At 40.3% G+C, this 25,931-nt stretch overlaps 2 protein-coding genes and 1 long non-coding RNA gene across 3 annotated transcripts; 1 reads left to right on the top strand and 2 right to left on the bottom strand.

Moving 5' to 3' along the window:
- Positions 1 to 2,016: 2,016 nt before the first annotated feature.
- On the bottom strand, positions 2,017 to 4,223 carry LOC130746782 (uncharacterized). Its single transcript, XM_057599507.1, has 5 exons — positions 4,078 to 4,223; positions 3,777 to 3,991; positions 3,163 to 3,333; positions 2,844 to 3,079; positions 2,017 to 2,463 (listed from the first exon to the last, which is right to left on the bottom strand). Exons 1-5 carry the CDS (start codon positions 4,145 to 4,147, stop codon positions 2,214 to 2,216), a joined length of 942 nt encoding a protein of 313 aa, XP_057455490.1. The 5' UTR covers positions 4,148 to 4,223; the 3' UTR covers positions 2,017 to 2,213.
- Positions 2,463 to 3,775, top strand: LOC130746783 (uncharacterized). Its single transcript, XR_009022214.1, has 2 exons — positions 2,463 to 2,682; positions 2,805 to 3,775. It is a non-coding gene; the product is annotated as an uncharacterized LOC130746783 (long non-coding RNA).
- Positions 4,224 to 5,302: 1,079 nt separating the features above from the next.
- On the bottom strand, positions 5,303 to 7,865 carry LOC130746781 (probable polyol transporter 4). Its single transcript, XM_057599506.1, has 2 exons — positions 7,444 to 7,865; positions 5,303 to 6,911 (listed from the first exon to the last, which is right to left on the bottom strand). Exons 1-2 carry the CDS (start codon positions 7,649 to 7,651, stop codon positions 5,548 to 5,550), a joined length of 1,572 nt encoding a protein of 523 aa, XP_057455489.1. The 5' UTR covers positions 7,652 to 7,865; the 3' UTR covers positions 5,303 to 5,547.
- Between the last annotated feature and the right edge of the window lie 18,066 nt (positions 7,866 to 25,931).

Below are 25,931 nucleotides of genomic sequence, written 5' to 3'. Positions count from 1 at the left end.
ATCACCGTTGGAAGAACAAACGGAGATAGAGTCGTCAAGAGCCATGTAAACACCATGGAATCTTGCTTAATCCAAGTCGTATAAGCTGGATTCTCAGTCGCAGCTACACGATCCTCTTCAGTCAGAAAACGTTGTGGAATTTCTGGATCAACCAGAAAATCATGAAGCTGATGCGATCGAATCGCACCTTCAACTTGTTGACGCCAAGAATAGAAATTCGAATCATCAAGCTTGATTGTTGCAGTACGAGACAGAGACTCAAGAACATTGACAACGGAAGCAGGTGCAGCAGCCATGTATCAAGGACCGATTGAAGCTCTGATTACCATGTTAAAATTAGAGAAGCAATGAGAGAGAGAAGAGAGAAATAGAAATATAACAGAAAATGTATTATTGATAATCTGAGTGATTACAGAAGATGTGATATCCTTATATAGAAGAACAGGAGAATGCCAACAGCTGTAACATACAGCTGACATAAATAGGAGAATACCAACAGCTGACATAAATAGGAGAATACAAACAGCTGCATATGTCAGCTGTCATAACTACTCAAAAGATGATGCAGCAGCATAGTAAATACAAACTCAATGTACTCTAACAATCCTAAGGTTGTAGATTCTAGGCTTTATGATGTCACCATGTCAATATTAAGTTGAAGATGCCGCCAGTCTTTCAACTTCTTACAGCATCACTTGCTCAAGTAAAATATCAAAGTGATATGTGTAAGTTGTCTATGCAGTCTTTCTTGTTGTTACTTAACTAAATCTGGTCTCTTGATGCTCAACTTCTAGTTAGTTCTTGATACATGGTGTTTGATACAGTGCTGATCTTGCTGGTGCAAGATAGCTGTCGTTTTTGTTTTTGTATCAATATAAGATTGCTTTGGGGTTCTTTAAGAGGTTAAATTGTGGTATGTTTGTCTGCTATTGTGTTATGTTTGGAGTCTCTTTTTTGTTGTTGAAATGGTTAGAGTCTTTTAGAAAGGTCACTTCTGCATTGATGTTGGATCCAACTGCTTTTCGGGAATACTTGTTCTGCTCTCCTCTATTTTTCCCTTATAATTTCTTCGTGGTCATTGTTTTCTGTACTATTTGTTCTGTTTTGATTCCCTGTTGTCATTGGATCCAACTCCAGTAGTAGGATTGCATATTGAGCTGTCTTTAATTGCTTACTTGGCTTGATCATGTATTTAACTTGAAGGAGTACTGTTGATTATAGTATCCATTTTATTAGGTTTGACGGTACAAGTCTTTGTTACAGTTGCTTTTATCAAGATTAAAGAATGAGTGGTACTGGAACCTGCAATTTCAACCTACAAAAAATTTCACTTTGTAGTAAGATGCTGTTTTCCCCCAATGCTATTGCTTCTTTGGTCATGTATATGTGGTCAGCCAATGCCAAACTTTGGTGTAATAAGAGTAGTTTTATTAAGGGTCAAAGGTGTTGAACTAGGCTATTTTTTTTTACCAAAAACATATTTGTTTGAAATTTTTACCAAATGTATGCCAAATCAGGGAAAGTATTCAGACCCTTCATAGGCGAGTAGGGAAGTTAAATGATCTAAGTATGACCAGACTCGACATATCCTTCGTTGTAAGTGGTGTGACCGTGTGAGTCAATTTCTTGATTCCCCTCATGACAGTCATTAGGATTCAACAGCTTGGGTCTTGAAACACATTAAAGGTTCTGAATTCTGATAGCATTGGTTTAAGAAAATAGAGGTAATAAGAACATTGTTCCTACATAGATGCAGATTGAGCTGGTTGCCAAATGATAGGCAATCAACTTCAAGTTATTGTGTTCTCACTGTAGGTAATATGGAAGAGCAAACAGTTTATATCGAAAACAAGGCAGAGTATTGAGCTATGACCTTACCACATTTGAGCTCACTTGACTAAAACAGTATATTTGTGAGTTGAAGTTTTGTAAGATTGGGTCTGAGTTCTATTTGTGATAATCAAGTGGTCTGGCATATCGCCCCTAATATAGTTTTCCATGAGCGGATTAAGCATGTAGAGATTGATGTCACTATTTTGTAGGAGTTTTTTTCTTGAGAAATCATTACATCATTTATTGAATAAAATACTACTTGAATCGATACTTATTCAAGTCTGCTTATGGAACAGGAGGTACAATGGAAATCACACTCGCACAAGGGAAGTACTAGTCATACAACATAAGAACCATACTCTTGTCATCAGGTCAGACATTCAGATACTTTGTTTGTGAAGGAACTCGATGATGAGCTGGTTCACCTTCTCTGGAAACTGTTCATGCACAAAATGGCTTCCTTCTGGAATATATATGATTTCCAAGTCTGGCACAAAATGTTTCACCGCCCCGCTTCGGATGTAGTCCTCCATACCAGGAAACTTGAAACAATAATCCTTTTCACCCATGATCAACAGTGCTGGAACAGTGGCTTTAGGATCACTTAATCCACTATCCACGGTGAGAGACCTACATGTAACATAAACAGTGCTATCTAACTCCATAGTGCCATATTCTAAACACAAATACCTATTTTAGAGTATTGAAGCAATAAGCTTGAAAAACTTATGTCATGTCTGGAAATCCTTTAAAGTCAGATTCAATTCTGACGAGAAGCTTATGTGAGTAGCACCTGGATGACAGAATTGATTCTGGAGAGAGTTAAGCTGATCAAAGCATGCTATTCGTGTAAGGAAAAATTCCATGTCTCATATAGAAGTAGTAACCTTGGTTGTAAACAAATATTTCTTGTAGGATATCACTTCATGAGAATACTGAAGTATATGAAAAATTGATTCCATTTATTGCAGATTTCGAAAAAAGGGAGTGGACTCTGAGAATTTGAATACCTGTATGGAACCTGCAATGCAAATCTGAATCCAGATTTTTCATATAGTGATGCATAGGTTGCCAGGTCTTCCTCAGAGAACCATGGTGGCAAGGGTATAGATGGACTAAACAAGTCCATGATTTCCTGATCATCACCTGCTACTGGCACCTCACTTCCAGAAAAGAGAGTGTAGATGTTCCTTATAACCGACTTAACATCGAAGCGGCCAAAATCTGCTTCTGCCCTCCCAGGCTCCTGAAATCAGTTAATCAATCATGAGCTCATGATTGACATAAATTGAGAGAGGGATGAAAATAATGATGCCAGAGAATTTGCACCTGAAACCTAGTAATGTAGAATCCTTTTGGGAGAAGGTGGTTCTTGATAGCAGAGGGACCAGGAAGCATGAAAGGAATGCCTAAAGTTATCACAGAAGCTACCTTTTCAGGATGGAGGGCAGCTACAAGGTATCCTGGGATGGCACCAAAGTCCTTACCAACAAGGATAGCCTGATACAAACAATTTTAATTGCACATGCAATTAGACTAGTTTTTCATCTCAATCAAACAAAGGTCATCTTTTTTCCCCTTACCCACTATTCTTAAAGCTTTAATTTACAATGCTAAAACACAACAAGGGTGAATATGCTATAAAGCTTCCGCAGTGGGAGGGGTCGGACCAACTTTGTGGATCTAACATAGACAGTCTTATCTTGCATATTTGCAAGAGACTGAATCTACGGTTCAAATCTGTGACCGCAAAGTCACGAGACTCGCCCTCCCAAAAACACAACAAAAAAACAGATAACTTGGGTGTGGGAATTCAAGTGATAGAATTTGCAGAGTTGTTTGTAAACATATAATATTTTGTGTATCTAGAAACTCATGCTTCTTGACAATTGTATAAGAGATACTAGTTGAAATTATATTGCACATCACATCTTTCTCCTTACCTTGTTGATGCCTAATGAATCCAAAAGACCCACGGTTTCACCAACAAGGTCCATTAAGTTTGCTTTTTCTGGCTCTGCTGGATGCTCAGAAAGTCCATAGCCTCTGAAATCAAAGGCAATAGCACGGTAGCCAGCATTTGCCACAGCAATCATCTGGTGCCTCCATGTGTACCAGATTTCTGGGAATCCATGCAAGAAAACCACTGTCTTTTCACCTGAACAAAAGGGAATATCAATAAACTGAAGTGTGAGGAAACAAATCAATCATCAGTTACAGCATTAGAGGTGTTTGAGGAATTACCGCTTCCAATCTCAGCTACATGGAGCTTGAGTCCCTGCACTTCCACATGACTGTGTTGGATGTTCTCCATCCTTGATGCAGGGCTCAGTGTGTGAGAAAGGTAGAGTATTTTTGAGGTATTTATTGGGGAGGAGAAAAAAATGGACAAATGAGGTATCTAGCTCATTTTGCACATGTGCAGAAACAAACAAATGAGGTTGAATTTTTGATACTGTTAGGTAAGGGGTAAACTATTTTCTATTGATTTTATTTGATGCATTCTAATCTGATCAACAAATAGAAAACAGGTGCTGATGTAATGCATATATTAATTATTAATAGACATCTTTTCCTGGTACTATTAGTACTATGAGAGTAATGGTCCTCCTTAATGAGGTTGGCTGTGAGTCTGTAACAATATTCAATTCTCAATACATAAATGTGCATAACTAATGCTGTTGAGGGTGACTTGATCATAATAAATGTGGGCTACAAAGTCAAATGTCATTAATACCCCTTTGAACAAAAGTTTCTCAAATCTCAAGGGGAATAGCAGAGACAAATTTGTGGTAATCTGATTATGAGGATTGCTATTTAGTACTGTAAGAAACTAAGAACTAGCGAAAGTCTTGAATGATAACATGGCAACATGGTTAATGGCTCAAACTGCATTTGGCGGAAAACACAGAGAATGCTTGGAAATTGATTCTTGTGTTTCGGTTCGTTATATCCAGCATTTTTCTAGAGCAAAGAGCTCTAAACCTCCTCAAACAAATTTTGTATAAAAAAATTCAAAACGTGGTTAAAATTCTTCTATATACTTTTGTTTCAAGAGCATGTCAGCTCAGCGGAAGTTGCTACAAGGGAGGCCAATCACGGCTTAGCCGCGTCAAACTGAAGCTTCACATAGATACAGTGAGATGGGAGAAAAATAGTGGAAGCTAAAAGAGGATATGGCTAATACTTACAGGAAAAAGAAAGACACATTAGCCTACATAACCTAAGGAAAAGACTTAACACTAACATACTTCTGACATGCTTCATTTGAAGTGAATTCATGTTCATGAGCTGCGATATGTTAAAGGAATTTCAATCTTGATTTTTGATCATACTCTTATGCAGTACATTATAATGATGGTTGGTAGTAGTACTATTATGTTCTCATAACAATTAAAAGAACCCTTTGGTGACAACATCAGATCTGTTAAAAATCAATTTCAATTCACAATGCTACCACTACTAAAGGTAATTAAAAGATATAGAATAATGGTATAACTAGGAAATTTTGGGTACAGTCAAAATTTAATTTGTTTACATGTTTTCTTTTGTCCCTTACTGATAGATCCTAAATTCTATGGTTGCAGAAGATCATCCATGCCATACAAGTCCTCCCCAAAATTAAATTTCTAGAATGCTTTGGCATAATAAGTGATATTTTTGTAGCACTTTGATCATAGCACAACCTATCAATGAATACATGGTGTTAATCAGTTAATTTGTCAAAACAGTTTTATTCTGCACAAGTTGTTCAGCATCTCCTAGCTCCAATTCACTTCCTTGACTCTGGTGTTCATCCCGAAACATGAGCTCTATTTGCTCCAATGACTTCCCTTTGGTTTCAGGAACTAGAGTGTAGACAAAAACAATGGCAAGAGAAGAAACAGCACCAAACATGAAGAATGCTCCACCAACTGTAATTGCTCGTGAAACCGAAAGAAAAGACATGGCCACAAGGCCACTGCAAACCCTATTGCCGACAGCTCCAAGCGCAGACGCTTGAGCGCGCAGCCTTAAAGGGAAGATTTCACTTGTCAGAACCCAACACACAGGTCCTAGTCCAACAGAAAAGAATGCAACATTGCCACAAACAAACAGAATTGACAATGCAATCACAAAAGATCCTTGTCCAAATAAAGAAAGAGTAGCACCAATGCTTAGCAAACAAGCTGTCATCCCAATTGTGCTTATAAGGAGTAAGGGCTTCCTACCTAGTTTGTCAATAAGAATGATTGCTATCACTATAAAAAGGGTTTTTGTTACACCTACAGCAACAGTAGCAGCTAGAAGCCTTGAATTATCCTCAATTCCTGCTGCTTTGAAAATTTCAGGACTATAATACACAGTTGCATCAATTCCAGAAATCTGTTGAAAACACTGAATCCCAATTCCAGTTATCAGCATCCGGCGTAGCGAAGGAGAAGGAAATAGAAGTTCGCGCCACACTGGTTTGTCCTCAAACTTCTCAGCAGCCTTTTGTATTTCTGCTAGCCTCTCCTCCACTTCTTTCTCATTTTCATTTGTTTTCAAAAGCACTGATCTGGCTTCTTCGATTCGGTTCTGCATTACAAGCCACCTCGGTGACTCGGGGATAATGAAAAGCGCAAAGCCGATGAACACAGAGGGCAAAATTCCCACACCAAGCATTATCCTCCAATTGATGTGTGGTGAAAAGCCTGAAAAGGCATAATTTGACACATAACCAAGCAAAATTCCTATATTTATGAAAATCTCTGGGAAGGCAGTGAGAGATCCTCTGGTGGTGTTTGGTGATATCTCTGCAATATATATAGGGGAGATCATGACTCCAAATCCTATGCCAACACCTGCTAAAAGCCTTCCAATCAATAGTACTGTGAATGAAGGAGCAAGAGTCATGATGAGTGCACCTATTTGAAACACCACTGCAGCTAATGCCATAGTCCATTTCCTACCAATAATATCTGAAGTTCTTCCACCACCTAGACTTCCTAGAAGAGAAACAATGCTAAGAATACCAACCAGAAATTCTTCCTTCACCTCAGATATCTTCAGATCTTCTTTAATAAATATAACTGCTCCACTCATTACACCTACATCTGCAAGTTGACAACAAAAGTAAGGTCCAGTTTAAATTAGTTTCTAACTTGTGACTGCTTTTCAATTTAAATAGGTATATTGTTCTTAATTACTGTGAAAGTACTTTTATGTTAGTAATAGCATGTTAGAAAATCCTGTTACAATTGATTCTAATGTCAAAATCAATTCTTCTGGGAAACTTATGTTAGTAGCTTCTGGGTGCCAACATTAATTTTGAGAAAAAAAAAGCTGATCCAATCATGGTATATGTATTTATGAGCTGTAGAAGTTAATTTCAATTTATGCTAGAATCTATGATATATTCCAAAATTATTTCAACGCCCCATCAGTGCTTGTAAGCTAGCTCTAAATCATGTTAATGTTTGTAATCATTCTAAAATAGCACCAGAATTAGAACTTTAAGGTCCAAAGTTGAAAACTTTTTTCAGGTTGGCAATCCTGAATACAGATTTTGGAAGTTCTGCTTTCATGAGTTTTAGACACTACAATGAAGAATCACAAAAAATCAGATGCTAGAATAATAAAGTATACCATAGCCGAGAAGGACATTGTTGAGTGAAGCAAAGATAGCACAAGCAATAACATATTTCCTGGTCCTATTCCTCCTTGCTTCTTGGTGCAAAACATCATCATCATGATCCTCTGGAAGCTCTGAGTTCATCCTCTTGTACTTATTCTTTGCTCCCAAATGGATCTCAGCAAATCCCACTTTCCCATTGCCATGTTCTTGGAACTCCATCTCTGTTCTTTGTTTCCAATTGAGCACGAGGAGTTAATAGAGGAGTTGTTCTATGTTTCTATCTAACCTGCATTTTTGTTTGGTTGGATTGGACACTCCTATGAAACTTCTGAGATTCCTAAAAATTACCACACCATTGACCATATTCCGTTATACAAGGACAAGATTTAGCAACAAGTGGGACACTAGTTGTCGAGCAAGCACAGACAACAAATGGGACCTATTGCAATATATGTTAATATTTAATGTATCCTCTTGCGTGACAGAATGTATTTTTTAAATGTTAAGATTCTACGTCACAAAAATTAATATTTATAATTCGGCTTTTCTATCCTATGCATGTGCAGGATACAAAAAACTGATTTTTTTCATTGAAGATAAAAATATTTATTACATTTTTATAGGGGAAAGATTGATTATGTGAGAAGCTACTACCGGACTTTTCTGTGAAGAGAAAGTTTTATTCTTGTCAATATATAAAGATTTAAATATGAAAACAAACATGTTAAAAGTATTTTTTTGAAACTCGTGTTATAAATATTATATGTTCAATAATGTTTTTTTCACTAATTTCCACCTACAAAACAAACAAAAGAGAGAAGTATATGAAATGTGATGTAATAGAAAAAAAAGATAAAAAAATGAGGTTCAAAGAGGAATGTAATTTTTTTTTTGTCAAAGAATGTAAATATATGAAAGTTGTTAAATACTATAATATAATGGATTCAATTGAACTTGTACGGAACTTTTGGGCTTTTGTTCAACATTCAGATTCAAGATTTGTTGGGCTTCGGTGCTTGTTTTTTAAAATAGTTTTGTTTGGATCCAAAATTTAATCAAATGTTTAATTAACGTAGAACAAAATTTTGACAAAAAAAACGTAGAACAAATAGAAAATTGAAACAGAAAAAAGATAAAATAGAAATAAATTATATTATACACGAAAGGAAATATTGAGTTGAAAAATAAAAATGTTTTCTTTTTTAACTTTTTTTTTGCACGATTATAAAATGAACCAAAAAGATCAACAAGGATTTTGTTCATAACTTAATTTAAATGTTTGATTTTAATTAATTTTGTTCGGGGGAGGGGCCCTCCTTCGTGAACATGATGGTGTTTGGATCAAAGGGTTCTGGTCCTTTGACAACGGCGACAGTGCTTTCATGACAGAAATTGGGGCGCTGCGGGAGCGGTTAATTTTGGCTTGGAATAGTGGCTACAAGGATGTTATTGCTGAGATTGATAGCAGGGAGGTTCTGCACGCAATTGAGGATGAGGCAATACATGTGTTATGTCCTTTAGCACGGGAAATATCAGTTTTGATGCGGTGTCATTGGCAAGTTTCTCTGCATTGGATACCACGGGAGTGCAACGCTGCAGCAGATAGTTTAGCTAAATTAGGAATAGAGACTCGTTTAGTTGGTGTGTATTTTGTTGAGAGACCTCCATGGGAAGTTGAACATTCCATCTTTGAGGAACTCGTTTTCTTGTTCTTAGCTTTGTTTTGTCTTGAATAGTTTTCCGATGAATACAAAAAAACCTAAAAATATGCATTAATTTTATGTAAAAAAACTCATTAAATAAAGGAGTTTATTAGAAAAAAAATTGCCAACAAAAATACTTTATTTAATGAAAAGTTTGGGTTATTTTTTTCATACTAAAAGAAAAGAAAAACCTAATTTTATCCTGCATTTCCTTTATTTTATTTTATTTAAAATAAGTAATAGTAGAAATGATGATAATAATAATAATATTTATTTCATTTTAAAAATAATAATAATAATATTATTAATAAATCTCTTTTAAATCCCTTGGCCGGCGCAATTCTACAAAAATTCTTATCGAAAGTGGTAGCTCTATGAAGGTTCCATCTACAGAGCGGGTGGAGAAATTAGAAAATTGAAAAAAATAAAAATCAGAAAATTCAATAAATAAATAAAAATCCTATCAAATAAAGGAAGAATCTCTAAATAGTAAAAACCAAGGAATCGCATTGAATACTAAATCAAAGCCGAAAATAAAATTAGGAAACAATTAACCTAATTCAAAGAGTGGAAATGATTATAAAAAGGAAGAAGAGTGAGCAAAAGAGGCCAGGGCACATTGGATAAGATTCAGCCACCCCCAAAGCTTTTCCTTATTCCGCCATAACCATTTCGTTAGACTTCGGCCATAACCATAACCACCAGCCTCCACACACCACAAAACTCATCCACCACTTCCCCTTAAACCTTAAAACCCACACCTTTGTTAGAGACTAAGAGAATTTGAGAGAGAAAAGATGAGGAAGAGAACCACAGTTCTCAGTTTTTATTGAATGAGTAATTGTACTGTACAAGTAACAAAGCATGCCTTTTATAATAAGGCTTTAACAACAGAAAACTAATCTTTCTAAATGCTGACTCAGTTAACTAATCACACTAATTAGCCACATAGGACTTGGATTATACAACTCAACACTCTCCCTTAAGCCAAGTACTTAAGAGACATAACACCAATCTTCTTCCTCAAGCTCTCAAATCTGTCAGTCTTCAATGCTTTAGTGAAAGCATCTGCTAACTGCACTTCAGTGTTGCAGTACACCACCTTGAGCTTCTCTCTATTCACCAAGTCCCTGAGGAAATGAAATCGCACCTCAATATGCTTGGACCTTCCATGGCTAACAGGATTCTTGGACAAACTAATTGCAGAAATATTATCAACTTGTAACTGCAGTGGAGATTGAACAGGAATCTTCATCTCTTTCATCAACTCTTCAAGCCACATTGCTTGACATGCTGCATAACTCCCTGAGATATACTCAGCCTCACAGCTAGACAATGCTATCACTGGTTGTTTCTTAGAACACCAGGAAATAGGAGCATTGTTCAAGAGAAACAAATAGCCAGAGGTACTCTTCCTCTCAACCAGATCACCACAATAATCAGAATCAGAATATCCTACCAGTTGCAGTTCTGATTGATCCTTTCCAAAAGGAAACAAAATTCCATGATCAGAGGTACCTTGCAAATATCTCAGCAATCTTTTGGCTGCCAACATATGTGACTTCTTTGGATTACACATGAATCTGCTCACTAAGCCAACTCCAAAGGACAAATCTGGTCTACTATTGCACAGAAACCTTAATGAACCAATTATCTGCTTGAACAGAGTCTCATCAACAGCCTCTCCTGATTCATCTTTAGTGAGCTTCAAGTTAACCTCCACTGGACTTGTCACTGAATTACAAGTGAGCATATTAAACTTTCTCAAAATCTCTTTAACATACTTTCTTTGATGCATCAATAAGCCAGCAGTAGTATAAGCAAATTCCATGCCTAGAAAATAGCTCAACTTGCCCAAGTCTGTCATCTCAAACTCAGTTTTCATTACCCTCTTGAATTCTTCAATTTTTCCAACATTTGAGCCAGTCACTAAGAGGTCATCAACATAGAGGCATATAATCAGCAAATGACTATCATCACATACTTTCACATAGACTCCATGTTCAACCATGCACTTAACGAAGTTCTGCTGAAACAGAAATGAATCTATTCTCTTGTTCCAAGCCCTAGGTGCTTGTTTAAGCCCATACAAGGCCTTATGCAGCTTGTAAACCATTTGCTCCTTCCCTTCCACAATGAATCCAGATGGTTGCTGCACATACACTTCCTCTTCCAGTGGTCCATGAAGAAAAGCTGATTTTACATCAAGCTGGAAAAGTGACCAATTCTTTGCACAAGCAACTGCCACTACAAGCCTAACTGTCTCAATGCGAGCAACTGGAGCAAACACCTCTGAGTAGTCTAAGCCTTGTTTCTGAAGAAATCCCTTTGCCACAAGCCGAGCCTTGTGTTTAGAGATTGTACCATCTGGATTAAGTTTCTGCTTAAAAACCCATTTCACACCAATTGGTGTTTTTCCAGCTGGTAATTCAACAAGTTTCCAGGTCTGATTCTTCTCAATGGACTTGATTTCTTCAATCATAGCATCCTTCCACACTGTGTGCTTCAATGCCTCAGTAGAATCAAGAGGTTCAGCTCCAGCCATGAGAACAAGGTGAAGCAAATCACCTTCATCACCAATTTGGTCATCAGAGAACACTTCATAGTCAGCAAACCTTGAAGGTCTATTCCTCAAATACAACCATACCATCCTACTGAATTCATCAACAAAGGTAACAAAATACCTATTTCCAGCCAATGAAAGTGTCTCAAAAGGTCCACATACATCTGAATGAACTATATCTAAAACTGCTCGAGATCTATGCTTAACTTCTGACTGAAATGAGTTCCTAGGTTGCTTACCAGCTAAGCAAACTTCACAGACTTTATCAGGTTGGGAAATTCTAGGGATTCCAGATACCATATGTTTAGAACCTAGCTGAGAGAGACTTTTAAAATTCAAGTGACCATACCTTGAATGCCATAACCAACTTTCTTCATTTGAATCTCTAGCAGATAGACATTGAATGGCCTCAGATTTGATATTCACTCTAAAAGTTCTGTTCCTGGACAATTTGCTTCTCAGAATTAAGTTGTCATCTGGATCATACAATTCAGCCTTGCCATGTCCCATGACTGCAACAAAACCCTTCTCAATCAACTGCCCTACACTAAGCAGATTGACCTTCATCTCAGGAACAAACAACACATGTGTGATAATGGCTTTGGTGCCATTACTTCTCTGAATCTCCACATTCCCAACACCTTCCACTTTCAATGTGCTATCATCTGCAAACTTCACCTTACTCTTCCTTGATGTATCAAGGTCAGAAAGCCATTCTTTATGGCTTGTCATATGGTTTGAACATCCTGAGTCAAGATACCAAACCTCTGATGATGAGCTTTCTGCAGGATTGGTAACCATCAAGTTCAATGGTTCAGAACCTGATTCTTCAAGAGCAGAATCGGTAACCATCAAGTTCAATGGTTCAGAATCTGATTCTTCTGGAACATAATTGATAACCATCAAGTTCAATGGTTCAGAATCTGAATCTTCTTGTGCAGTATAGGCCTCCTTCTCATGGTGCTTCTTCTGTTTTCCTTTTTCAGATTTACACTCATATGAGTAGTGACCATACTTATGGCAATTGAAGCACTCTACATTCTTCTTATCTCGCTTCTTTTGCTTCTTTCCTTGCCATCCTCCTTTCTCTGAGGTTTCTGCCCTATCTGAATCTTGCTTCCCTTTATCAGTATTCTGATTCCATCCTTCTTTGTTACCCTCACGCTTGCTCTTCCATTTTTTCTTCTTCTTCTTGTCATCATCCCTGTAGTGACTTGCTTTCAGGGCTTGCTCAGTTTTGTTTACCTGAACTCTTTCAGCTAGCCTCATCTCATGAGCTTCAAGAGAACTTTGCAGTTCTTCTATTGTCATCTTGGACAGATCCTTTGCCTCTTCTATGGCAGCAACAACATGATCAAATTTCTGAGGCAATGATCTCATCACCTTCTCCATAATCATGAGATCAGTGATGACTTCTCCACAACTTTTCATTTGATTTGTAAGAGTAACAATTTTATTGAAATACTCACAAATCTTTTCACCTTCAGACATGTGCAACATCTCATGCTGCCTCCTAAGAGCTTGGAGTTTCACCTTCTTCACCCTATCGCTTCCTTCATGACTTCTAACCAGAATATCCCATGCTTCTTTTGCAGTCTTTGCATTCTGAAGCTTCTCAAAATGCACATCATTCACACATTGATGCAACAAGAATAAGGCTTTGTTGTCCTTCTTCTGGTTCTCTTTGTAGGTAGATTTCTGAGCATCAGAAGCATTGTTGCCAGGAACTGGAAATGCAGTCTCAATCACATCGTTCACTTCTTGAAAACTGAACAAGACCTTCATTTGCGTACACCATCGGTCCCAATTTTTCTCTGTTAGAATTGGGAGGGACATAGATGGAAGATTGCCATTGCTGTTTCCACCCATTGTGGATTACTGCTACAGAGTTCTTGATCACAATCTGCAGATCAATAGTCACCAATTCAATCTCAACTCAACACGCAGAAGAATCGAAATTGGTCGCACCCAGAAGAATCGAAAGCAATCCTAATCTTGATTGTAGCTTGAATTTCCCAGTATCAACACCTTCAGATCAATTGACAGATCCTCTCGCTGATTCCCAATTCTGCGCACAACTTCTCAAGAACGCAAATTTTTACCGCTTCAATTCACACGAACGCACCCAAGTCTTCACCGCTTCACTCACAAGACCGAGCACGAGCCTTCACCACTTCACTCACAAGAACACCTTTCTTGCTTCAATCACACAAGGATTCACACGCAGTGAATCTAAGAATCGTGTTCTGCACGCAGTAGAAACGCAATTCTGAACGTGCAATTTCTGAAGCCAAACACGGGTCCTGGATCACTCTTGCTCTGGATACCAATTTGTTAGAGACTAAGAGAATTTGAGAGAGAAAAGATGAGGAAGAGAACCACAGTTCTCAGTTTTTATTGAATGAGTAATTGTACTGTACAAGTAACAAAGCATGCCTTTTATAATAAGGCTTTAACAACAGAAAACTAATCTTTCTAAATGCTGACTCAGTTAACTAATCACACTAATTAGCCACATAGGACTTGGATTATACAACTCAACAACCTTGTTATAAAAGTTTCTTTCCATCTTTTTCATCATCCTTGTCAAAAAATAGAAAAGGAAGAAGAAGGTACATGCAAATTGCGGCAATATAACCCAAACGGTGGAAGGACCAAAATCAAAAGAAGTGTTCGTGGTGAAGCAAGAGAAGTCAGTAGGAGATCAATGAAGTAAGTTATATACTCACCCTAAACTATTTTGATTTTGTCTTATATTTTGATTTGTGTCCACATGATGAATATGCATTTTTAATCGTGTTATATAATCTCACATAGTCATGACGTTGAAATCAAATGCAAAATTCACATAAGAACTAGTGCAATTTTAACAATCATAATTTAAACATAAGATACATGAAACAAATAAGAAAATAAAATTCCTTTACAAAAAATAGAAAATAAAATTGAGATGAAGAATCTTGTGATTACTTCCATCTCTCTATCTTTTTCTGGTAGAACGTAACACCTCCTTCTTCCCTTCTCAAGACTTTCTATCTAACGTTCGTCCTCCCCGTCGCACAATCTCCAGTACTGGCGTCTCCCAAGGCTGCCGCCGCTCATTCACCGAAATCTGCAGCTCCTTAAATAATAAACAAAGGTTTCATCTTGTTTCCACTATCTTTTTTTTGTGGGTCTGCGTGAAGACTTACTACATTATTTGTACAAAAACAAGTTTCGGAAGAAAAATACAAAATAAATGTAAATAAAAATTCACTAGAAACAAGCAAATACCACAAAATTCTCAAAAAATACTTCATTCGAGAAAATTTCAAAAATGGGTTTCTAAAGTGACAACTTTTACCCTAGAAGGTTAGAAAATTCATTCCCGGGAATAATATTTTGGGAATCTGATTGTTGAGAATATCATTCATGGGTAAGACTTAAGGTGTATTATTCAGTTTTTATTTCAAAAGATGAAGCTTTATTTTATTTTTCAAATATTAGGAGATATTATTAGGATTTATTGTGATTGAGAGAAAGTTTTGCAAAACCCTAATCCTAGTAGTGGTGGCCGCGGCTATACAAGGAGAAAAGGGGGAGATTTGTTTTCTTTTCAAGTCAAGAGATAGTTGAAATAGAAAGCCACCCAAACACTCTTCTTTTACGTTCAAAACTTTCATCAGAGAAAAAATAGGATTTTGTGAGAGACTAGAGAGAAAGAGAAAGAGAGGCGTGAAGGGAGGCAAAGAAGAAGGAGGAACTCATGAGGAAGCAAGGCAAGGAGATTCGTGATCCATATTCATCAACCCTCTTCCCTTCTTCTCAATTTTTGGCTAAGGTGAGGGCATCTTCGGTCCGGGTAGAGTCTAGGATTGTTGATGCATGAATTGTGATGTATGCGTGTAAGATTGTTTGTGATGATGCTATGCTTACCTCTCTAACGTGTGAAACCCTTGGGTGATGATTAGAGCCTTGTTGAACATGTATATAGGTTAAAGTTTCTGTTTTTGATTCTTAAAATGATTAGATGTCATGAAGTATATGAATCTCTAGGCGATAACATGCTAGATTTGATGTTTTTCGTTGATAATATGTTGCTAGCCATATGACATGCGAGTAGTATGAGTGTATGTGGTGTTGAGTTTGATGTAAAGTTGCTGGATTTTGTACATGTTACATGAAGAAGCATGATGACAAGTTTTATTGATGCCTTGATGTTGGCTGGCCGAAACCCTAATTGCCTTAGGGTTAGGTGTGCGTGAATTTTTATTCCTTGATATAAGTTGATGAAAAGTTGTTGGATTTTTATGAATGTTATGTGAAGAAGCATAATGACAAAGTTTATTTGATTTTTGGTGGTGTTGGCCGAAACCCTAATGCTCTCTAGGGTCAGGCGTGTGGTTTCGCTTATGTAATGAGAGTTGCTTGATCAATTTTCTGGTTTCATGAGGTTGGGAGTAAAACCCTAGTCCTCTAAAATATATATATATATACATATATATATTGCATGATGTTTGTTGATTATTTTCAAGGATTATGAAGTTGTAACTCTTGGCCTAAATTTAGTAACTGAGAAACAAGACGAGAACTTTCGCTTGTAAGTAGTGGGAACGTACATGGAAATAGTGCTAGGGTATAGGCTATGAACCATGAGAACGATGGTACCGTTAGAGACAAACAGTGTGCTTGCACGCGAGGGAGCTTTTGTGGTTGACTTTGTTGCTCCCACGTAAGGATTGACTGTGTTGGTCTCCTTGAGAATTGTGGACTGACTGTGTTGGTCTCCACGTGATTTGGGTCGACTGTGTTGGTCCCCAAGTGGTTGTTCATCTGCGGATGATCGTGATTGGATCCAAGGTGAAGAGGTGGTTGTGTGATGGTGAGGACGATTAGCCTAACTGAATTTTAGGTTACTAACTCTAGTGAAGAGAACATGAGTCGTGGTATTTACCGTATGCTTATTATGCATGGGATAGGGATTGACTGTGTGGTCCCCTCAAGATTGTTCATCTGCAGATGATCGAGATTGGCCAAGGTGATGTGGTGGTTGTGTGAATGGTGAGGTCGTTAGCCTAACTAAACTATTAGCTTGCTAACTGAGATGTGAAACTATTATTCTTATTTAAAAGTGTGATTTATGTGAACTGTGATTACTTGTGCGTCTTGCATGAGATCTGACCCTCTCTATGTTTTTATTTGTTATTTTGGGGGGCATGCAGATGGTGTTCATCACGAGAATGGTTCACTCCTGGACGCTGACACTCCATGATGAGGAGAATGACGAGGCCTGGGTGTCTGACTCACACCAGGTACGTCGCATCTACGTCGGCGGTGCCACACTTTCGGGTCGCAACAAGGAGGGAGAAGTCATCGAGGTCCAACAGCTTGAGAACGGGAGGGTGAAGCTGCCTTTTGCACCTCCTCGTTTCCAATTCCCTATGGACTTGGAATCTGGGACATCATCTGTGCGAGCGTCGGAGGAGGAGCTGGATCCTTCTGAAGATATGACGGTTGATCGGGAGAAGCTACCAGTGGAACCTGAAGCACCACCGATGCCAGACCCGGAGATCGACCTTGACGAGCAGGTGGCTATGGTTCAGAGTGATCATGCTGAGGATTCCGAGCAGATTCCAGAGGGCACGGAAGAGGAGGAGGCAAGTGCTGAACCAGAGGAAGAACTTTCAGAGGTGACAGGCAATCCTTGGAACGAGGTTGACCCGTCTGATGACGAGCTGAGGTTCTGAAGCTTTACTGCTATGGCAAGGCGACAGTTCGAGTATGACTATGGTGGTATCTACCAGAGATTGAGGGCTTACATGGAGGACAGGTTCTTGGATGACTAGGGTTGAGGGTCCGAGTGAAATCGAACTATCTGTTTAATTTTTCAGTTGGATATTTTCTTTCAGTTAATGTAATTTTACAATGGAGATCCTTTGGATAATTATTTCATACATTTACGTTGATTTAATTAATTTTGAAGTTTACGTTAGTATTTATTTCCGCGAGTTACTTTCGTTAAGTTTCAAGATTTTCGTAAAATTGAACCTTTGTCATTAATTGAAGATTAATTAATTAAACGACGAAAATTCTTTACGAAAATTGTATTGTTTGGTTACTATGTGACACTCGAGAAATCGGTGTGTTACATTCTCGAGTGTTTAATTTTGGTAATAATAATTAAAACACCTATTGGACTGGGCGGGACATAAGTCAGTCATGCTTATGCCCGCCCAAAATGAGCAACCAGGAACGAAAGTCAATCTTGGCGGGATTCACAGAACAACACTGAATTCCGCCCGCCCGTTAGATAGGCCCACACGCCAGCTGGAAGATTCCTTTAGATTTGTCTTATATGTATAAAGGCTTGGGCCCCGGTTATCAGGCCCAAGTACAACAAAAGTCCACATCATGACCATCCCCTCTATAAAAGGAGAGATCAACACCTTGTAAAAAGCACCTTTTGAACATTTAATGAGAATATTCCTTTTATGATATTTTTAGTACTCTGCTAGGGTTTACTTTCTGTCAGTCTTCTACGTCAGATCTCCCTAGTACAGAACATTGGCGCCGTCTGTGGGTCTTACCTCGATCTATTACTTGACATAGAAGGTGAGATTTAAGATCCATGGAAACTCGTTCGTGTGGCGTGGGCCGCCGCGATCATCGCCGGAGAGGTGGTGGTCGTCACGGCGGCCGCGACGGTGGACGATATAACAATCAAGAAGTACTTCAAGAGCCGGAGCAGGAGGCTTCTTCGGAGGGGGTTCGCTCAGTGGCGCAGTCACCGGCGTCGTTGGTGAATGCAGCTCCGGGGAGACCTTCAGATTCGATAGCTAGATCAGATCCAGGAGTCAGGCGATGATCAGCGCCGCCTGAATATGTAAATCTGGATGACCTCAAAACCAACGTTCCGAGAAAAGCACCAGAGGTGGTGACGGGAATCACTCCGGCGGCCTTGCAACAAATGTTGGACACTTTGCAAAAAGTACAAAGCCAGAACGAGCAGCTGCAAGCCCAAGTGCAGTATTTAACTCAGCGACAAGACTATAAGCAAGAACAACGGCTCGAGGCCGAGGACGTTGTTGAATTCCAGCCTTTTGTTCCCGCCATCACAAGGGTGGGCATACCAAAGCATCTGCAAACGATGGCGTTGGACGCCTTTTCTGGCGACTCTGACCCCATGGAACACTTGCGTTACTTTAACACAAAAATGGTTATTGGAGGAGCAACAGATGAGGTGAAGTGTAGGTTGTTACCGTCAACGTTCAAGGGGATGGCGATGCAATGGTTCATCCGCCAGCCGCCCTTTTCCATTGACAATTTCACTGATTTGTCCACGAAATTTTTAACTCAATTCTCCGCCAATAAAACCACAAAGGCAACGATGTTTGATCTTATCAGCATACACCAGCAGCCAGGCGAGAAGTTAAAAAGCTACATGGCACGCTTTAGTAAGATGGCGGTTCAGTTGGAGGAGGACAATCCAGATGTATGTTTGGCGTCTTTCAAAAATGGCCTCAGGGCGGGTGATTTGAATCGTGACTTAACGAGGCGGCCAGCAAAAGACATGATGGACCTTCGTGCCCGTGTTCAGGAATTCATATTAATTGAGCAAGATGATCAGAAGAAACAAGAAAGAGAGGAAGGACGCAAGCAGTCTCAATCTGGCGGTGTTTCACAGGAGAAACCCAAGGCGGGGAAGGAAACCAGGGTAGCGCAAACCCCCCGTATACCAAGACCGGGACCATATCAAAACTCCAAACCCGGATTTCAAAATACATGGCACAGAAATTCCCAAGGTCCCACTGCAGCCGCAACTGGTCAGCATGGTGCTCCGCCAACCCCAACGCCACTCACTAAGTTGAATGCACCCTTAAGTACCATTTTAAGGGCAGTTGGGCAGACAAACATTGTGCAGTATCCGCCACCACCACGGCGACCGCCAGCTAATGTGGATACCAATAGGTGGTGCGAGTACCACAAAGCGTTGGGGCACACGACAGATAATTGTTGGAACTTAAGGAGGGAAATTGATCGTTTAATTAAGGCTGGCCAATTGGCGAACTTTGTTAAAGACACAGCGACGCCAGAGGTGGCTAGGATCACCCAAGGGGACAAAGGCAAAGGCAAGGAGATAGTTGAAGAGTTGGGCGATCCTGTTGGGGAATGTTCATCTATTGCAGGAGGATTCGGCGGGGGCGCACTTTCAAGTAAGGCTAAGAAACGCTATGTGGCGGCAGTACATTCAGTACATGAGGCGAATGAAAGCGAGTGCTGGGTGAATCACTCCCCTATCATATTTACCCCTCAGGACTTTGCGCATGTGATCCCCCATGACAACGATCCAATTGTGGTAACAATCAAGGTTAACAATTATGTAACAAAGAAAGTATTCTTGGACCAGGGATCTTCGGCGGATATCATTTATGGAGATGCCTTTGATCGCCTGGAGTTAAAAGAATCAGACTTGAGGCCGTATAAAGGAACCTTGGTAGGATTTACAGGGGACCGTGTCACTGTTCGGGGATACGTGGAAATACCAACTGCCTTTGGCGAAGGAGAGTTTGTAAAGAAATTTCAAGTGAAGTACTTAGTCTTGGCGTGCAGAGCCAATTACAATGTACTCTTGGGGCGAGACACCCTCAACAAGCTATGTGCGGTCATTTCAACTGCTCATTTGACTGTTAAATATCCAGCCTGCAATGGAAAGGTTGGGGTATTGCATGTGGACCAAAATGCAGCAAGAGAATGTTATTTAAGAAGTGTGGCGCTCTATGGGCGTAAGGCCGCCAAAGAAAGTCACAGAATCACGGAAATCTTTCCACAAGAGGGATTTAGTTTGGATCCAAGAGACGATGCTGATGATTTCCGCCCACAACCTCTGGAAGAAACTAAGCAAGTGCAAATTAAGGATAAAATTTTAAAGATTGGCAGCAGTTTAACAAAGGAGCAAGAGGAAAGGTTGATCACCCTGCTGGGTGATGATTTGGATCTCTTTGCATGGACCATCAATGATGTACCAGGGATTGACCCCAATATGATCACTCACAAATTGGCTATTCGACCAGGGGCGACCCCGGTCATCCAGCCAAGACGGAGAATGAGTGATGAAAAGAATAAGGCAGTACAATTAGAGACTGAGAAACTAATCAAGGCCCGCTTCATCCGTGAGGTGCAGTACCCGACATGGCTCGCCAATGTTGTGATGGTCAAAAAATCCAATGGGAAGTGGCGAATGTGCACGGACTACACAAGCTTGAACAAAGTGTGTCCCAAAGATTCATATCCACTTCCCAATGTTGATAAGCTTGTGGATGGAGCGTCGGGGAATGAACTTTTAAGTCTCATGGATGCTTACTCGGGTTACAATCAAATCATGATGCATCCATCGGATGAAGAAAGTACAGCATTTATGACCAATCAGGCGAATTATTGTTACAAGACAATGCCTTTTGGTTTGAAGAATGCAGGAGCCACGTACCAACGGCTCATGGATAAAATTTTTTCAAAACAAGTGGGCAGGAATATGGAGGTATATGTGGACGACATGATTGTAAAGTCCGCCAGGGCTAGTGATCATGGCGGCGATCTCAAGGAAGCGTTTACTCAATTAAGAACATATCAAATGAAGTTGAATCCTGAGAAGTGTTCTTTTGGGATCCAGGGAGGAAAGTTCTTGGGATTTATGTTGACATCAAGAGGAATAGAAGTGAATCCTGATAAAGGAAGGGCGATCTTGGAGATGAAAAGCCCAACAAGTGTAAAGGAGGTTCAACGTTTGACAGGACGAATGGCCGCCTTGTCACGTTTCTTGCCAATGGCGGGTGACAAAGCGGCCCCATTCTTCACATGCTTAAAAAAGAATTCAAAGTTTCAGTGGACAGAGGAATGCGAACAAGCTTTTATCAAATTAAAAGAATCATTGGCCACATTACCAGTACTCTCCAAGCCAACACCAGGCGTTCCATTAGTGCTCTATTTAGCAGTTACTGACAAGGCGGTGAGTACGGTGTTGCTCCAGGAAGAGGGAAAAAAGCAGAAAGTCATATATTTCGTGAGCCATACTTTACAGGGGGCAGAGTTGCGGTACCAAAAAATTGAAAAGGCTGCATTGGCGATTCTGAAAACTGCGAGGCGCCTCAGGCCTTATTTCCAAAGTTTCCAAGTTAAAGTTAAAACTGACGTTCCCTTAAGGCAAGTACTTCATAAGCCTGATTTATCAGGACGATTGGTTGGCTGGTCAGTTGAATTATCAGAATATGATATACAATATGAGCCAAGGGGCCAAGTCACAATCCAAAGTTTGATCGACTTCGTGGCGGAATTAACACCCACGGAAGGCGAGAAGACTCAAGGAGAATGGGTCCTATCTGTGGATGGATCCTCTAATAACACTGGAAGTGGGGCTGGGATAACAATTGAAAGTCCAGATAAAATGATCATTGAACAGTCTCTAAAATTCGAGTTCAAGGCGAGCAACAATCAATCTGAATATGAGGCTCTGATCGCTGGCTTAAGGCTAGCCATTGAGTTGGGGGTCCAGAAGTTGTTTATCAAAGGAGATTCGCAGTTAGTAGTCAAGCAGGTGAAAGGCGAGTATCAGGTGAAGGATCCACAACTTTCCAAATACTTGGAAGTGGTGCGCAGATTGATGATGGAGGTCCAAGATGTTAAAATAGAACATGTCCCGAGGGGACAAAATGAGAGGGCTGATGTGTTAGCAAAATTAGCAAGTACAGGGCGATTGGGCAATTACCAAACGGTCATTCAAGAAACCTTGCCTCGCCCAAGTATTGATTTAGTGGAGGTGAAGTTCAAAGCAGTGAGATCAATAAGTGAAGGCGAGCCTTCGTGGATGGAATCAATCAAAATTTTTCTACAGAACCCCCCACAGGATGATGATTTGAACTCAAGGGAAAAACGTAGAGAGGTCAGTTTCTACACATTGGTGGATGGGGAGTTGTATCGACGGGGGATCATGTCTCCTATGCTCAAATGTGTTGACATCAAGGACGCCTATGGAATAATGGCGGAGGTCCACGAAGGTGTGTGTTCCAGCCATATCGGCGGGAGATCCTTGCGGTAAAAGTTTTGAGAGCAGGGTTTTATTGGCCGACAATGAAGAAGGACTGTCTGGAGTATGTTAAGAAATGTGAAAAATGTCAAGTCTTCTCTGACTTACACAAGGCTCCGCCGGAGGAATTAACAACCATGATGGCGCCTTGGCCATTTGCTATGTGGGGGACTGACATTTTGGGACCATTCCCGGTAGCGAAGGCACAAATGAAGTATATCATCGTGGTGGTTGATTACTTCACAAAGTGGATAGAGGCCGAAGCAGTGGCGACTATCACAGCCGCCAAGGTCAGGAACTTCCTGTGGCGAAGGATTGTTTGTAGATTTGGGGTCCCCATGGCATTCGTAATGGATAACGGAACCCAATTCACAAGCAGTGTTACCCGGGAATTTTGTGCAGAAATGGGAATCGAGATGCGATTTGCCTCTGTGGAACATCCACAAACCAATGGGCAGGCTGAATCGGCTAACAAGGTTATCCTGAAAGGTCTAAAGAAGAAACTGGATGAAGCAAAAGGGCTTTGGGCGGAGGAGCTACCAGGCGTTCTTTGGGCATACAACACCACTGAACAGTCAAGCACAAAGGAAACCCCGTATCGTTTAACTTATGGGACTGACGCCATGCTCCCAGTGGAAATAGAAAACCAAAGTTGGCGAGTGGCTCGGTTTAATGAGAATGACAACGGGGAAAATCTGATAGCAAATCTAATTATGTTGCCAGAGGAACAACGGGAGGCGCACATAAGAAATGAGGCGGGAAAAGTGAAGATTGCAAGAAAATTCACAACGAAAGTAGTGCCAAGAAGATGAGGGTAGGAGACTTAGTGCTCCGAAAAAATACAATACCTGATAAACACAACAAACTTTCACCCAATTGGGGCGGGCCTTACAGGATTATTGGCGATATTGGAGGAGGAGCTTATAAGTTGGAACAGCTTAATGGTCAGAGGTCCCACGGACATGGAACGCCTCACATCTGAAGCAATATTTTAGTTAAAAAGACAAAACAACAAAGGTGAATGAAGTCGCACTCTTTTTCCCTTTCTTTGAAAAGGTTTTTAATGAGGCGACAGATGTAATGAAGGGACAATTGTTCCCATGTATGAAAGAAAGTTAATGAAAAGATCATTTCAACAGAATCGCCTATATTTTTTATATTACGAGTTCATGCAATGCAAATCGTATCAAGGTATATAATACCGCGAATAAATCTTTCGGAATAAGAAAGTATCGCCATTCAAATATTACAAGCCTTGGCAATTCTAGTGGCCACTAGAAACCAAGCCTCGTCGAAAAATCGGCTAAGGTATGTAAACCTAAGTAACAACAAAAGTAGTAACAACAGAAGTTGGTAACAACTCAAGGTAACAACGAATGAACTTTAAAACGATCTTCTTTAAAAGAGAGAAAAGGGGGGCGACGCCCATACATGATTTGGAATTATAATAAACAACAGGGCAATGCCCAAAGCAAAATTTTAACTTCATAAAATAAAAACAGAAATTCAAGCCAGGTCCTCATTGTTGGCGTCGTTGCCCTGGCTTGTCCCAACTTGAGGGTCCTCCTTCTCTTGATCATCATTCTTGTGCTGCTCATTCCCATCCTCGGCATCTTCTTCAGGCTCACTTTCATCATCGAATTGAGGAAGGAGGTCAAGGCTAACGTCGTCATCGCCGACCACTTGGCCATCTTTAATGTCCTTCAAATAGCCAATGCGGGAGAGATCAAAGCCTGGCTCAACCACACTTATCTGCTCTTTGGCTGCCAAGAAGCCTTGAGCAAACTGGAGTGAGGCGCGCCCCAAAATAGAAGCATTCAGACGATCATACTTCTTTTCCAGCTTTTGATACTTGGCCTGAACAGCAGCAGTATGTTTGTCGTTGATGGTTTCTTTCAGAGACTTGGTCTTTTGAAGGAGCAGGTCCGAAGCCGCCAAGTCGTCAGTTAACTTAGCGTACTTCTCTTCAGCAGATTTCAGCTTTTTGTTGGCAGCCTCAGCGTCAGCCTTAGGCTCTCATATGCGGCCTTATAATCGGCTGCCTTCTTTTCAAAGCGGTTCTTGGTTGAAATCAACTCCTTCACACACTGAGCCATCCCCGCCACAGTGCTGCGGCGGCAAAGGGCGTGATGGATCGCCACAGAAGCAATGTTGGGGGGGCCCTGACCAGAAACATCCTTATGGATCCGATTGTCAAAAGTACGGGTCATAAAGTCCAACCCGTTGAAGTGAGGATCAGATAAGTTCAGCAAAGGGGGAGAAGCCTCGCCACCAATAGCTGAGCTAGGGCCAGCTTGACCAAACGGAGTTGGCGGGCGGTTGATAATGCTTGAGTCTTGATGGGTGGCGGGACGTTGTCGTTCCCTTTCTTTTTTTCCGCTGGATTACTTTTAGAAGCTAAACCGGCTGGATCAAGTGTGGATTGATGAAGAGGTCTGCGGCAGCAGCGCTTGAAGTCTTTTGGCGCTTTGGGTCCCTGATGTTGTCAGAGCCCGAAGCGCCTTCATTCTTTTTTCTTCTGCTCAGTCTCGGCGGCCCTTTTCTTCGCCGCCGCAGCAGACTGGGCGAGTATTCCTTCATCTTGATGGGGTTTGCATCAACCTTGCTTTTCCCATCGTGCTGCATGGAAAGCATCAATTAGGCGAGGTACATGAACAAAAAGAAAAACAAGTTGTGCAAAAAATTATAAACTTACAAAAAAATTGATTTAAAGTGCGGATTTCGACGCTTCAATCAAGTCGTGACCAGAGATTACTGGTAATGTGCGGAGGTAATCGGCGATGGCCTGCTCGGATTCATCCAAGGCGTCGTATGAAACGGATATTTTTCGGCGAGGGTTTTTTGTCCAGTAAAAGGGGAAGAGAGGGTTATTATCGGAATCTCGAAATAAGTTATTCATTTCAGGTGACTCCATAACTTTGAAGTATTTTTTCTGCCACACTTTATAATGGCTTTTAAGGGCGGTGAATCGGCTCATGTTCTTGCGGGCCAAAAGGGGAACCCACTTGACAGATGTAGGTTTTGTGGTGACTGTCTTATAGAAAAGGAAAAACAAGGGATAGGTGGGAGTGCAACTCAAATGTTCACAGAGAATTTCAAAGCAGCGAATAAAACCCCAGACGTTGGGCTGGAGTTGACAAGGCGCCACATTCAGAAAAAGAAAGAACGTGACATATA

Source organism: Lotus japonicus, chromosome 3 (genome assembly GCF_012489685.1).
Source record: "Lotus japonicus ecotype B-129 chromosome 3, LjGifu_v1.2".
NCBI classification, from domain to species: domain Eukaryota; kingdom Viridiplantae; phylum Streptophyta; class Magnoliopsida; order Fabales; family Fabaceae; genus Lotus; species Lotus japonicus.
Note: the sequence above shows the minus strand (reverse complement) of the source record. Positions and strands in the feature narration are given on the sequence as shown.